The sequence below is a fragment of the Erithacus rubecula genome (assembly GCF_903797595.1).
Source record: "Erithacus rubecula genome assembly, contig: scaffold_105_arrow_ctg1, whole genome shotgun sequence".
Classification (NCBI taxonomy): Eukaryota; Metazoa; Chordata; class Aves; order Passeriformes; family Muscicapidae; genus Erithacus; species Erithacus rubecula.
In genome coordinates this window covers 502506-517277 of record NW_027636354.1, presented here as the reverse complement: position 1 = coordinate 517277, position 14772 = coordinate 502506, and the positions used below count along the sequence as shown (strand labels likewise).

The 14772-nt window shown below is 50.8% G+C and overlaps 1 protein-coding gene across 1 annotated transcript; it reads right to left on the bottom strand.

Annotated features, from left to right (window-relative positions):
* Positions 1–8657: 8657 nt before the first annotated feature.
* On the bottom strand, positions 8658–12412 carry LOC306815201 (class I histocompatibility antigen, F10 alpha chain-like; the record flags this gene model as incomplete). The annotated part of the gene is made up of 7 exons (XM_079331817.1): positions 12337–12412; positions 10385–10648; positions 9874–10146; positions 9134–9406; positions 8937–9041; positions 8803–8838; positions 8658–8683 (listed from the first exon to the last, which is right to left on the bottom strand). Exons 1-7 carry the CDS (start codon positions 12401–12403, stop codon positions 8658–8660), a joined length of 1044 nt encoding a protein of 347 aa, XP_079187943.1. The 5' UTR covers positions 12404–12412.
* Between the last annotated feature and the right edge of the window lie 2360 nt (positions 12413–14772).

Genomic DNA, 14772 nt, shown 5'->3' with positions numbered 1-14772 from the left:
ACAAATTGGTTGCCACCACCAGAGACCTGACCAAATTAAAACAGCTTCTGCAGTCCTCTTTAAAAGCCCTGGGGATGCAACAGTGGTTATTATCAAACATTTTACCAAATTGGGAAAAGGCAAATGTAAATGATCACAAACTGAAAATTGATGCTCTTGGTACTGCTCAAAACAACATCTCCTTAGCCCTCAGCTGTATCCAGGCACAGCTTTGGATGCAAACAGGTGTTGCCTCAATTATAAGGGAAGGGGAAGAAGGCATCTTCCCTACTGAAATCCGGACAATAATTTGGGACAATGCTAATGATTTTGAAAGGAAGTTTCAGTCCTGGTGGAATTTGGTAAACTTTACCTACAACCCCAGCACAAACACAGCCACAGCCTTTGTGTTGACAATAGGCAACACTTCAGTGCATTTGATATACCCCATCATTGCATTAGGATTGAATCACAATGGAACTATTCTCTATCCTTTTGAGCATAGAGAATGGGCCCGTCAAATTGGTGAGAAATGGCAAACTGTTAATTTGGAATCTTGTGTTGTTTGGGAGCAACAGGGTTTCATTTGTGAAAGCAATGCCATTGTGGCCCAAGACATCTGTTTAGACACAGAGCAAAATATCTGTCATTTTGAAATGCACCTTGATGAGACTCCTACAACAGTGCTGGTGTACATAGGAAATGGATGTGTGTGTATAAGAACTGCTTGCAACTTAGTGTTTGTAGAAAATGTAACAGTGGATCTAAAAAAATCATTTAAATTTTTGTGTTTGTAATTTTACCACGATCATGGGCTGTGACTTTTCCTATACTGCTCCGGTTATGTCTTATCACCTTTTGCAATCCAGTTTTACACTGATTCATCAGTTAGTGCCTGCTCCCATTGGGATGAACCTCACTTTGATTAAACAATTGTTGCTTCACCAGGACTTAATTGGGATCTTGGGAAAAATCGAGAAAAATGGGCAGAAGACCCTGGTGACAGTTCATCACGATGTGAAAGAAATACATCGGGTTTTAGAGAGGGTAAAAGGGGATGCTGAACTCAGGTGGTGGGATACTCTTTTTGGGTGGTCACCTACTGCTACTGGCATCCTAAACAAATTGTGTCATCCCATTGTTGTGCTTTTGATTTTGGTTTTGATCGGTTTTGTTTTGTCAGTCATTCTATACATCCTGAACTGGAGAATGGTAAAACGGCTGACACAATTGGCATCAACAATGGAAGCACATAATTTGATCACTACTCTACCTGCTAAAGATACCCCTAAAGTTATTGACACCAGATAAATTACACGAGCAGTAAAAGTCAGGCCTCTAACAGCAAACTGATTAGAATTGTTTGTTGCTTGTTATGATTGGTATGATTAGTTTTAGTAATGTTAAGCTTTTGATTGAAAATGGTTTTGGAAAATAATTTTTTTAATCATAAAAACAGATTATAATGGATACTGATTTGTTTTAATTTTAATTGTTTTTATTTTAATTGTTTGAATGATATTTCATTGATTTGTTTTAATTCTAATTATTAGATTTTTTTACTATTTGAATGTTATTTCATTGATTTGTTTTAATTCTAGTTGTTAGAGTTTTAATTCTAATTGTTAGAATTGTAATTGTTTGGAAGTTATTCATTGATTTTGTTTTAATTCTAATTGTTTGAATTTTAATTGTTTGGAAGTTATTTCATTGATTTGTTTTAATTTTGTTTGAATTTTAATTGTTTGAATGTTATTTCATTGATTTGTTTTAATTCTAATTGTTTGAATTTTAATTTTTGAATGTTATTTCATTTATTCATTTTGATTGTTTGAAAGTTATTTTAGCTAATATCATTGTGATTTGTTTGAAAAATTATTTTAATCAATTTTGTTGTGATTATTTTGCTTTATTATTTTTCTGTTTATTTTCTTTCCTTTTCCTTTTCCCTTTTCCTTCTTATCCCTGGTTTTTAGTTTTCCCTGTTCTCGGGATGTGCTACCAATGACGGGTCCTGAAGATGCTACAAGGTCACAACATCATGCTGATGGAGTTTCTCAGCGACGCTCGTTGGTCACGGGGTGATGTGAGAGTCCGTGTGAGCCTCTCGTCTGTTTCTGCCCAACGACCCTCGCCTGAGGCCTGCGCTGGCCAGGGATGGGAGGAACGCCAAGTGACTGTTCCACAGGTGATGCCTACCAGGACTGGTTTCTCATGACAACTAGTCACGGGGCGCTGACTCAACAAAGCTCCCACAGATGGAAGAACAATGGACTGGTCAGTATGGGCTGCCCTGCGTGTGTTCATAACAACAAAGATGGTTTGGTGTGCCTTGAGATGTCCTGTTTCCTCAGCGTAACGAGCTCCACATACAATAGTCCATAAATCTTCCCACCTTTTGGCCAGAAGCCACTCGCTTTGGGAAAGGACTATAAATGTGGTTTTCTCAGAGGAGACCCCCAAGATCTCCCCAGATGGCAACAGACATCTACTGGCTGGCTCCATGAGGATTTTTCTGCCTGTCTTGGTAGCTATAATCCCAACCCCCTTTTCTCTCTCTCTCTCTCTCTCTGTCCCACTATCGCATTTTGGTTGGCACTAAATAAAGTGCATTTCTGTAGAAGTAAACTGGTTTTGTCCCCTGCTGTGTCTTTTGCGCTCTGAGATCCATAAAAGAACCAGTCACGACTCCCGCTCGGGTTGGGCGGATCGTGACACCATGACATAAAATACTTAATGGCATTGCTGCTATCCCCTACTGAGCTTTTGCTATGGGAGTTTGGGTGGAAGAGACAGTTAAATAAATTGCTTTCTGGAGCATGGGCTGGCATTACACTTGCCCAATTGGCAGGGGAGGGAACTGACCCAGACCAGCAGGCCTGAGATTTGCAAAGACCAGTGTTAAATGACATGATGGAAGTGGCTAAAAAGGCCTTTTTACAAGTACCTGAGGCCAGTAAGCTGCAATTGAACTTTGCTGTTATAAGGCAAGACCCTACAGAGCCTTATATGACTTTTCTGGATAGGGTTAAACTCACTCTTGATAAACAAGTGGCTGAGGACCAGGTTTGGGAAGCTGAAACAGCTAGCAGTGGTCAATGCTAACCCCAAATGTAAGAAGGGCTTAAAGGCTTTGTCCCTTGACCCTGAGACCACCATCCCCCAGATGTTGGGGGCTTGCAATAAGTTGGTTACTCCAGAGCATGTTGCCTCCTTCCAAGGAAAAGTATTAGCCAATGCCTTGATTAAATCTCAAAAGCATCCTCAAAGACAGCAGAACCAAAAGCCAGGACAATGCTTTAATTGTGGTCAAAAGGGACACTGGGAAAGAAACTATTGCAAACCCAAAAAGGGAACTCTCAAAAACTTTGTGACTGGAATAAACCAGGCCAGATACAAACTCTTGTCATCAAGTCCAGGTACATTGCTGCAGCCATGAGGAAACTCCAAGCAGAGCACAGGACAGTGGCACGTGGAGACACAAGAACCCCCATGGCTGAACACTGGCAAAACAGACATTGGAACCCACCAAACCTCTTTTTGCAACACCTCCTCAGGCACCTGCCTGCCTCAGTACCGTGCAGCTCCTGACTGGAGCTATCACCTGCCCGGTCAGTAATGATAACTGATTTTATCCATCTCATTATCTCTACAGGCCAGCTAGAACCAGAACTGCAGACAAGAAGTTTTCTCATTATTGGACTTGACCAATGTAATACTGAAGGTTTTTATGTGTTGCCCACTGTTTTAACAGTTACCTCTAATCAAGAAATCAGTGTTAGCTAGGTGCCCTAATCCTCCTTGTTTATTTCCAAGGAAATACCTTTCACTCAGGCTCTCTTGTTGCCTATGGTTAATGATGACACTGACCACGTTGCATGGACCCAGCAGATTGGCCTGGAAAAATCAAAATCACCTGTGATGTCATTTACATGGGGAAAACCCTCATCTGTATTGTGGGAGTCCAGGGTATACTTGGCTCTTTTGGGGTGCAAAGACTCCCTTGGCAGACTCCTTAGAGACCCTCGAGTGCTGTCCAGGAGCTGCAGGGGCTGGATTTGGCTCCTTGGGAGAATTTGCTCACGTTGAGAGAAGAGACACAGAAAATAATGATGAGTAGAGTGTAAATTAGAATATTAGGATGTACTATAAGTAGGTTTTTAGATTGTTTATATTAAGGGCCACGTGGCCAAGATGGAGGATCTTGGGCGTGGTGGGCTTCTTCCTCCTTTTTCTTCATGTCATCCATGCTGAAGTTGCACTTTGGGAACCACAGATTAGATGGGGAAAGAACTGGACATTGTAAAGAGGTTGCATGGCATTGGGGAAAATATGTAAATATTGTATATGTAGTTTAGAGTATAAAGACCTTGGCACAGCCCTCCCAGGGGTTCTTCTGCAATGGTCAACCTGCAGAGCGGACCTGTGTTGGGCTGGCAGAAACATTTTTAAAGATAAGATAAATAAACAGCCCTGAAACAACACAAGGTCATCCCAAGCTGCTTTCTTGCTGGTGTCTCTGAGAGAACCAGACTTCTGACCACCTGCATGCCCTCTCTGGGGAGGTCTCACACCTGAAGAGACCCTCAGAGCTGGGACATGTATGGGTCTTTTTGACATGGGAGTAGACATGACCATTATCTCACACAACTCACCAGAGTGGACTCTTGTTTCTTCACTCAACACACTTGTGGGAATTGGGGGGCACAGCAACACAATGAGGAGTTTACATCCTGTTTCCTTTAAAGGATTGTGGGGCCGTGTGGCCACCACCAAGACGTTTATTATTAAAGACAAAGTGAATGTTTGGGGTAGGGACCTCCTATCCCACTGGGGACTGGGACTCAAGAAAAATTTTTAGCAAGGACCACTGATGAGCACGGTGCTGTGAAGCTCACCTGGACCTCAGGCAACCAGTCTGGGTTGATCAGTGGCTCCTTCCCATCAAAAGCTGTCCGCACTAGAGTCTCTGGCTTGTGAACAACTGGATAAAGGGCATGCTGTCCCTAAATATAATCCCTGGAATATCCCCATTTTCTTTATCAGAAAGCCACATAGTGAGAAGTGGATGCTGCTTCCAGACCTGAGAAGAATAAATGAAACCATTGAGGAGATGGACTGTTGCAGACAGGATTGCCCCTCTCCTTACACAATAACCAGGGACTGGTTGTTAATGATTATTGATCTGAAGGATTGCTTTTTCAGGATCTCTTTACATCCAGAGTTTGTGTCAAGATTCTCCTTTTCCATTCCTTCCATCCACCAACAGTCACTGCTGAAAAGGCACCATAGGACCGTCCTGCCACAAGGGATGTGGAACTCCCCAGCAATGTGCCAATGGTACATGGCAAGGATCCTTTCACCCAAGAGAAATTCCCCCAGGTAATGATACTGCACTACATGGATGGCCCCTGGCAGCTACAGCAAGCCCGGATAAAATGTTCCAAATAAAACAGATTTTCCTGGCTGCCTTAGGCAGACATCAGCTACAAAGTGATTAAATGCAAGCAAGGCCTAGGCTTACTTAGGCTATCAACTCTTTTGTGATTTCATTTTGATTGCAGCACTTCCTTAGCCAGAGAGAAAGAGATTTGGGAATGCTGCACAGGAATTCTGCAGGCAACTTTATTTCTACGAAGGGACCCAGCAGCAAATCCAAGTACGCAGAATATCAAAGGGGTTTTATAGGGTTGGGGTGGCTTTAAAGTGGACCAATAAAATTAGAGATTGAAAAACTATCAAAATACTTTAAAGTTTTAGGTGAGAGTGACCAATTACTTAGAAGGAAAAAAGACCAGTTAGAACACTAAAAGATAACACGGGGGGTCTACAGGGGGTGAACATTTCTCTAGCATGAGTCATCCTAAGGAAGGATTTCTTATCTAAGGGGTAAGTTTCCAAGGGGGCCCTGAAGAGGTGTCTGAATCATCCACAATGGATGACATCCTGATTGCCTCAGAAAAGGAGACCACCCTGGAACTTGTCACCACCGACATTTTGGAGGAGATCCATAAGTCTGGTCTACAAGTAGCCAAAGATGAAGTGCAGTGATCCTCCCCTTGCAGGTACCCAGGGTACAGGCTCACTGTCACACCACAGATCAGCCACCTGCAGGAGGAACTCACCACCTTACACCCTCTGCAGAAACTCAATTAACGGGGTTAGGACCCTCCTTGGAATCACAGACCAGGATTTGGCTCCTTTATTTGATTTATTAAGGGGGGACACGGACCTGAACTCTCCCAGAGACTTCACACCAGATGCCAGAACCGGGTTGGATAAAGTGGCTACAGCACTGCACACTCACCAAGCCCACTGATACCACCCAGAGTCACATTTTTGATTTGCTATTTTGGGAGAACAGCCACATTTTTATGGTTCAATTTTTCAATGGAAAAAGGATTTGTCTGTCCTTTTGTTAATTTTAGAATGGATCTTCCTATCTTATCAGATGCCCAAAACAATCACTACTTGCCCTGAAATCCTTTCTCAGCTGATCACGAAATCCCAATCCCGAGTTTTAACCCTTGGCAGAAATTATTTCTCTGTTATGTTTATACTCATTACTCCCCTGTATTTAGAATTTTTACTTCAGCAATCTGAGGTTTCTCAAATTGCTTTAGCAGCTTTTATGGGACAAATCTCAGTTAATTTTCCAAAGCATAAATTACTACACCTTCCTTTGAATTTTACCCAAAAACCCCTAGATAGTCACACCTCTCTTAATGCTCTTAATATTTTTACAGATGACTCCAGTAAATTGCATAAATCAGTTATCACCTGGAAAGACCCTAACAGTGATAACTGGGAATCAGACATTGAACTTGTAGAAGGATCACCACAGATTGTGGAACTTGCAGCAGTTGTCCAAGCTTTCTCTAAATTTCTAATTCCTTTTTAGTTACAGATTCCTTTTATCATGTAGGCATCGTGGAATGAGCAGAAGGTTCCCTCATCAAATTTATCACTAATGAAAACCTATATATATATTATATATAATATATATATATAAAATATATAATTTGCTCAAAATTTTCTTTTTTAAGAAAACAACCTTATTTTGTCACCCATGTTGGTTCACGTACCAACCTACCTGGAGGTGAATTCAGGGCTGAAGGTAATGCCCATGCTGATCACCTCACCACACCCATTCAAACCACCCTTCCAAATTTTTTTGAACAAGCCCATTTAAGTCACTCTTTCTTTCACCAAATGCCCCATCCCTCATAAGATCTTAATCTAACTAAAGATCAGGCCCACATGATCATCAGCTCCTGTCCTGATTGCCAGCAGCAATCCATTCTCTCGGGGGGAGGTGGTGTAAACCCCAGGGGACTCAATAGGTGATGGTGATCAGGAAATGACCATGAGATGACCATGAGATGATCAGGACAATGAGATGACCACATCAGGGCCACCTCAAGGCCATGGCTGTGCCATGGCCAACCCATGGTCATCTCTTGGTCCAAACCATCTCATGGGTCTGTGGTTGTGTCATGGTCATCCCATGGTCATCTCAGGGTTGTGTCACTCATGGCCACTCTCATCTCATGGCCATGGTCATGAGCAGGAACCTCTCTGAGATCCCAAACCCCAGATTTTGGGACACTCAAGGACCATTGGGGACAATGAGGCCTGGCCTGATCCCTCCCCCCATCCCACTGCCCCTCCAGGAGCCTGACACAGCCAAACCCTCCTGGGGACACCTCGGACATGGGACACAGAGCAGGAAATGAATCCTGGGGGATGGAGCCAAGTATGGCTGGCAAGTCCCCATGTCAGTCCTGGTGTCCCCATCCCAATCCTGGTGTCCCCATTCTAGTCCTGGTGTCCCCATCTTGTTCCTTGTGTCCTCAACCTGTTCCTGGTGTCCCTATTTTCATTCCTGGCTCTCAGAGAAGAACTGACAGACACTGGAGGAGGGAACCTGGATTTATTGCCTCAAGCAGGATTTATTGCCCTAAGCAGGATTTATTGCCCAAAGCAGGATAATTTCACACCAGAACTAAAGCATTGGGAATGTTTGTGGTTCTTGGCTTTAAAGAAGCCAAAATGGGAAATTGATCCATTAGCAGAAGCTGTGGGTGGGTAAAAACATGGGGAGGAGCTCTGCTGGAAAGCCTCAGTTTCCTGGGAAGAGGGAAGGGGTTGGATCCAGCTCTGTGGATTGCTCAGGCGGTGATTGCTGCTGGGATGAGAGAGGGTCACTGTGTCACCCTGTCCCTGTCCCCATACCACAGGATGGGCCTGGCTGGAGCCCATGTAGAGCTGGAGCTGCTCCAGATCCAACCGGATCCTGCTCACTCCTGCTCCATCCATCCCACCCAAACCCACTCTGGAATCCAAACTTGATCCTGTCTCATCCATCCCACACCAATCCTGCCCTGTCCACTCATCCATCCATCCATCATCCATAAATCCATCATCCATCCATCCATCCATCCATCATCCATTTTCCATTCATTCATCATCCATCCATCATCTATCCATCCATCCATCATCTATCCATCATCCCAACTGATCCTGCTCCAGAATCCAGCCCTGATCCCACTCCAGAATTCAATCTCATCCTGCTCTGGACCCCTCCTCTGATCCAGAATCCCTCCCTGATTCCAATCTGTCCATCCTGTCCCAATCCCCCTCTGGAATCCCACCCTGACCCCACTCCTTACCTGCGGTCAAGCCGTTGCTCCCACATCATTTCCTGCAGAAAGAGAAGATCCATGAGATTCCAGCACGGATCACACACTGGGATTAACCCCAGGATCCATCCTGGGATCCACATGGAGGGGATTCAGAGCTGGATCCGCCACTGGTACTCACTGGCTGCCATGTTGTATCCATTCCGGTCCACCCGCCCTGTGGAAAAACAGTGGGATCAGCGTTGGTGGCACAGGATTCCCAGAACGGTGCTGGGTGGATCTGTGCCCCTTCCTGACCCCCATCCCGTGTGTTACCGGATTGGCGCTTCCAGACGACGAATCCAACGAGGACAATGAGGATGATGATGGCAACAACGGACACAGCGACCACCACAGTGAGATTCCCACCAGATGTCGGCTCTGGGAATTGTGGGATGGTGAGGAGGGGGAGGGGAATCCCCATCTGGGAATTCCAACTCCCCAATTCCCACATTCCACATTCCCAGCCTCACCCCAAGCGAAGATCCTGGGCTCCGACATTCCGGGATGCTCCACCCGGCACCGGTACTGCTCCCGCTCCTCCAGCCGCGCCTCGATCCTGGCCCAGGTGTGGAAGGTGCCATCGCTGTTGGGAACGACCCCGCCCCACTCCGTCTCCTGATCCCGGATTTCATCCCCCTTCATCCAGTTGACCGCGATGGCCTTGGGGTAGAATCCGTACACGTGGCAGGACAAGATCAGCATCCCGTGTTCCTCTTTTCCAGACACATGGACATCAGGGGGCTCTGGAATGGGATAACAGTGAGAGACATACATGGAATTCCATGGGAATGTGATGGGGGTGAGATCTGTCCATGGAATTAAATGGGAATGGGATGGGGGTGAGATCAGCTCATGGAATTCCATGGGAATGGGATGGGGGTGAGATCAGCTCATGGAATTCCATAGGAATGCAATGGGGGTGAGATCTGCCCATGGAATTCCCACTGCAATGGGATGGGGTGAGACCTTCCCATGGAATTTCCACTGGAAGGGGATGGGGGTGAGATCTGCCCAGGGAATTCCCACAGGAATGGGGATAAGATCTGCCTATGGAATTCCATGGGAATGTGACGGGGGTGAGACCTGCCCATGGAATTGCCACTGCATTGGGATGGAGGTGAGATTTTCCCATGGAATTCCCACAGGAATTACCGTGTTCCCAAGTCTTCCATTCCCAAATCCCATATTCCCACAGGAATTCTGCTCCCACCTTTGTGGTCCAGCTCCTTCTGCCCATATCCGACATGTCTCTGGAGCCATTCTGGGCAGATGTGCTCCAGGTAATTCGTCAAATCCTCAGCCTCATTCTGATCTTCCCAGCGCCTCCTGGTGACCTCAGCAGTGGTGTCGGCTGCCACGAATCTCCTGGATTCCAGGTCAAAGGAGATGAAATCCCTCCCGTCATAGCTGTACCGCTCGGATCCACGGATGCTCCCGTCAGACAGGAGGTCACAGCCATAAACTCGCAAAAATGTGTGGAGACCTGGTTGGATTGTACCCACAGAGACCCATGGAATTGTGTCCCAGCCCCACAGAGCCCCAGCCCAGCACTACGGAGCACCAGGGTCTCATGAAGACCCAGAGAGCCTCATGCCAGCTCCACAGATCCCGTTCCCAACCCCATGGATCCCATCCCAACACCACAGATCCCATCCCAGCCCCATGGATCACCATCCCAACCCATGCATCCACATCCCAGCCCCACAGATCCCCCCACTCACCCCTGCTCTGGTTGTACCGGTTCTGCAGTATCTCCAGGTTCCTGGCAGCCACGTGCTGGTTCCTCACGTAGATCTGGGTGGTCCCATCCCAATATCCCGGCTCTGCTCCATCGTTCATCCACTGTGTCAGTGGCTCGTCTCGGCCCCGCTCGCTGTCGTAGCGTGTGAAGGGGATCCCATCCAGGTACCCAAGGACCATGAACTGGGGGATCCCCGGGCTGGGCTCTGACACCCCCACATACAGGTATTGCAGGGAGTGTAGAACTGGGGGGACACAGAGATTTGGGGGGGTTGAGGGGTCATGGATCAATGAAAGGGGAACTGGGAGAGTGGGAAAGGGGTGCATGGGGTCCCAGTGTCCAGGAATGGGGGCTCAGGGGCCTCTCAGGGTCAAGGAAAGCAGGATACAATGAATGGGGGTTCCAGGGGACCCCAGTGTCAAGGAAAGGGGGTCCAAGGGTCCCCAGTGCCAAGGAAAGAGGGGTCACAAGGTGGGGAGACCTGGGATGGCTGGAATGGGGGGCTCAGGGATCCTTGATGCAGAGGGAAAGGGGGGTGCTGGGGGCTGAGAAAAGCAGGAATGGGGGTCCAGGGGGTCTCAGAGTCAAGGAAAATGTGGGTCTGGAGCTGGGGAAGGCGGGATGGATGGGAAAGGGGGTGCAGGAGGGGATTGGTACTGGATAAGGGGGGGTTCCCAGTGCATGGGACTGGAAGTTCAGGGGGTCCCAGAGCCCAGAATCCCCCTGGGAGCCTCCACGATACCCCAAGGACCCTCCCAGACCCCCCGCAGGACCAGCAGGGGGTGGAGATCTGGGGGATGCAGAGATTTGGGGGGGGCAGGAAGCAGAATGGGGAGAGCCGGGAACGGTACAAGGTTCAAGGGAGGGACTGGGAGAGGCGGGATGGGGGATCCAGGGGGTCCCTGTGCCCAGGAAAGGGGCTCCAGGGGTCCCCGGTGTTGAGGGAAAGGTGGGGCTGGGGCTGGGAGAGACAAGCGGATCCCGGAGGCGCAGCCTGGGAGACGGGAAAGAGACCGAGGGAGCGCGGTGGGGGAGGGGACACGGGAAAGGGGGAATTCCAGGGAGTTCATCTGGATCCCATTGGATCCCCACTGAGACCCCTGGGACCCTCTGGGACCCCGTTTCGGGAAGCGCCGGGAGTGCAAAAACGGGGGGACACGGAAAGTTGGGAGGTTCGGGGGGTCCAAAGGTCAAGGAAAAGGGCGGGACTCGGGTCTGGGAAAAGCGGGATGCCCGAAAAGGGGGTGCAGGGGGTCCCAGGTCCGGGAATGGAGATTAGGGGGTGTCCCGGGGCCCGGGAATGGGGGTGCAGCGGGGTCCCGGTGCCAGGTGAGGGGGTTTGGGGCGGTCCCCGTGCCCATTAATGGGGGTTCACGGGGGTTTTTCTGGGAAAGGCGATGGAGAGGTAACAAGACCGAAAATGACGATTCAGGGGTTTCTCCGTGCCCGGGAATCAAGGTTTAGAGGATTCCCAGTGCCCAGAAATAGGAGTTCAGGGGGTGCTGGTGACCAGAAAATGGGGGTTCAGGGGGGTCCCCGTGCCAGATAAGGAGGTACAGGGGGCCGGTGCTGGGGAAGGGGATCGAGGGGGGGGTCACACGACCCAAAATGGAGATTTCGGGGGTTCCCCTGCCCGGGAATGAAAGGTAAGGGGGTTCCCAGTGCCCGGAAATGGAATTTTAGGGGGGTCCCGATGCCCGGGAATTGCGGTTCAGGGGGGTCCCGGTGCCCTGGAATTGCGGTTCAGGGAGTCCCCGTGCAGAGAAATGGGGGTTCAGTGAGGTCTTTTTGCTGGCAAAGGCAATGAAGAGGTAACAGGACCCAAAATGAAGGTTCAGGGGTTTCTCCGTGCTCGAGAATCAAGGGATAGAGGATTCCCAGTGCCCGAAAATGGAAGTTCAGGTGGGTCACGATTTCGGGGGTCCCACCCACCTTTCGTCGCGCCCCCCGGGTCCCCCAGGAGCCCCAAGAGCAGCCCCAGCCCCAGCGCTGGAGCCATCGCGCTGCTCCGCTGCCATCCCGCTCCCAGAACTGGCCCCGCCCCCAGTGCTGGCCCCGCCCCCAGAGCCGCCTCCGGCCCCGCCATTGGCGCCATTTCCTGCCCACCAATGGAAACTCAACATGTCAGTGACGTCACGGGTAGCTGGGTAGATCCCGGTCTCTCGGGTTGGGACGCGGAAGCGAAAGTGACCGAGGCAGCGCGGTGGGGGAGGGGAAAAGGGGGATTTCCAGAGAATTCCTCTGGATCCCCGCTGCGACCTCCCCTGGAGCCCTCTGAGAAACACCTGGGACCCCCTGGGACCGCCCTGAAGAAAGCGCCGGGAGTGGAGAACTGGGGGGACACGGAAATTTGGAAGATCTGGGGGTGCAAAGGGAAGGAAAAGGGCGGGTCTGGGGGCTGGGAAGGGCGGGATGCCCGAGAAGGGGGTGCAGGGGGTCCCCATGCCGAATTAGGGGGTGCGGGGGGAGTCCCCATGCCCAGTAATGGGGGTTCAGGGGGTCCCGAGGTCAAGGAAAATGGGGGGCTGGGTCCCCGAGAGGGGGAGGGCCGGGAAATGGGGTACAGAGGGGCACTGGGGCTGGATAAGGGGGATCCGGGTGCGCAGGAAATGGGGTTCAGGGAGGATCTCTTTACGAATTATGGTGTTCAAGGAGTCCTGGTGTCTGAAAACTGAGGTTCAGGGAGGTCTCGGTGCCCAGAAATGGGGGTTCAGGGGGGTTTCCCTGCTCGGGAATGGGGGTTCAGGGGCTTCCAGGTTCCAGATAAGGGGGTGCAGGGTTTTTCAGGACTGGAGAACGGGGTACAGAGGGGTCCCGGTTCCCCGAAATGAACGTTCAAGGGGGTCTCTGTGGCCAGAAAGGGGGGTTTGCTCAGAAATGGAAGTGCAGGGGGGTCCCCGTGCCCAGGAACGGGGATTCAGGGCGTCCCGGTGCCGGTGCCGGTCCCGGGGCCGATCCCGAAGCCGCAGCTTGGGAGACGCGAAAGTGACCGGGGGAGCGCGAGGAGGGGGAGGGGACAGAGGAAACCCTGGGAATTCCCCTGAATCCCCCCGGGGACCACCCAGGACCCCCCCGCAGAATGAGCAGGGGGTGGAGAACTGGGGGGACTCAGAGATTGGGGGGTCTGGCGGCGTCCAAGGGTCAGGAAGCGAAACTGGGAGAGCCGGGAAGGGCGCAAGGTTCAAGGGAGGGACTGGGAGAGGCGGGATGTGGGATCCAGGGGGTCCCTGTGCCCAGGAAAGGGGCTCCAGGGGTCCCCGGTGTTGAGGGAAAGGAGGGGCTGGGACTGGGAGAGGCGAGCGGATCCCGGAGGCGCAGCCTGGGAAGCGGGAAAGAGACCGAGGGAGTGCGGTGGGGGATGGGACGGGGGGGAAAAGGGGAATTCCAGGGAGTTCATCTGGATCCCATTGGATCCCCGCTGAGACCCCTGGGACCCTCTGAGACCCCGTTTCGGGAAGCGCCGGGAGTAGAAAACGGGGGGGACATGGAAAATTGAGCTGTTCGGGGGGTCCAAAGGTCAAGGAAAAGGGCGAGACTCGGGTCTGGGAAAGCGGGATGCCCGAAAATGGAGATTCGGGGGTGTCCCAGTGCCCGGGAATGGAGATTCAGGGGGGTCCGCGTGCCCAGAAATGGCGGTTCAAGGGCTCCCCGTGCGCAGGAATGGGAGTTCAGGGGGGGGTCATGGGAGTTCATGGGAAAGGCGATGGAGAGGTAACAGGACCGAAAATGACGATTCAGGGGTTTCTCCGTGCCCGGGAATCAAGGTTTAGAGTATTCCCAGTGCCCGGAAATGGGGGTTCAGGGGGTGCTGGTGACCAGAAAATGGGGGTTCAGGGGGGTCTCCGTGCCAGATAAGGGGGTACAGGGTGGCCGATGCTGGGGAAGGGGATCGGGGGGGGGGGGGGGTCACACGACCCAAAATGGAGATTTCGGTGGTTCCCCTGCCCCGGAATGGAAGGTATGGGGGTTCCCAGTGCGCGGAAATGGAATTTCAGGAGGGTCCCGGTGCCCGGGAATTGCGGTTCAGGGGGATCCCGGTGCAGAGAAATGAGGGTTCAGTGAGGTCTTTTTGCTGGGAAAGACGATGGAGAAGTAACAGGACCCAAAATGAAGGTTCAGGGGTTTCTCCGTGCCCGGGAATCAAGGGATAGAGAATTCCCAGTGCCCGGAAATGGAAGTTCAGAGGGTCCCGGTTTCGGGGGTCCCACTCACCTTTCGTCGCGCCCCCCGGGTCCCCCAGGAGCCCCAAGAGCAGCCCCAGCCCCAGCGCTGGAGCCATCGCGCTGCTCCGCTGCGATCCCGCTCCCAGAACTGGCCCCGCCCCCAGTGCTGGCCCCGCCCCCAGAGCCGCCTCCGGCTCCGCCATTG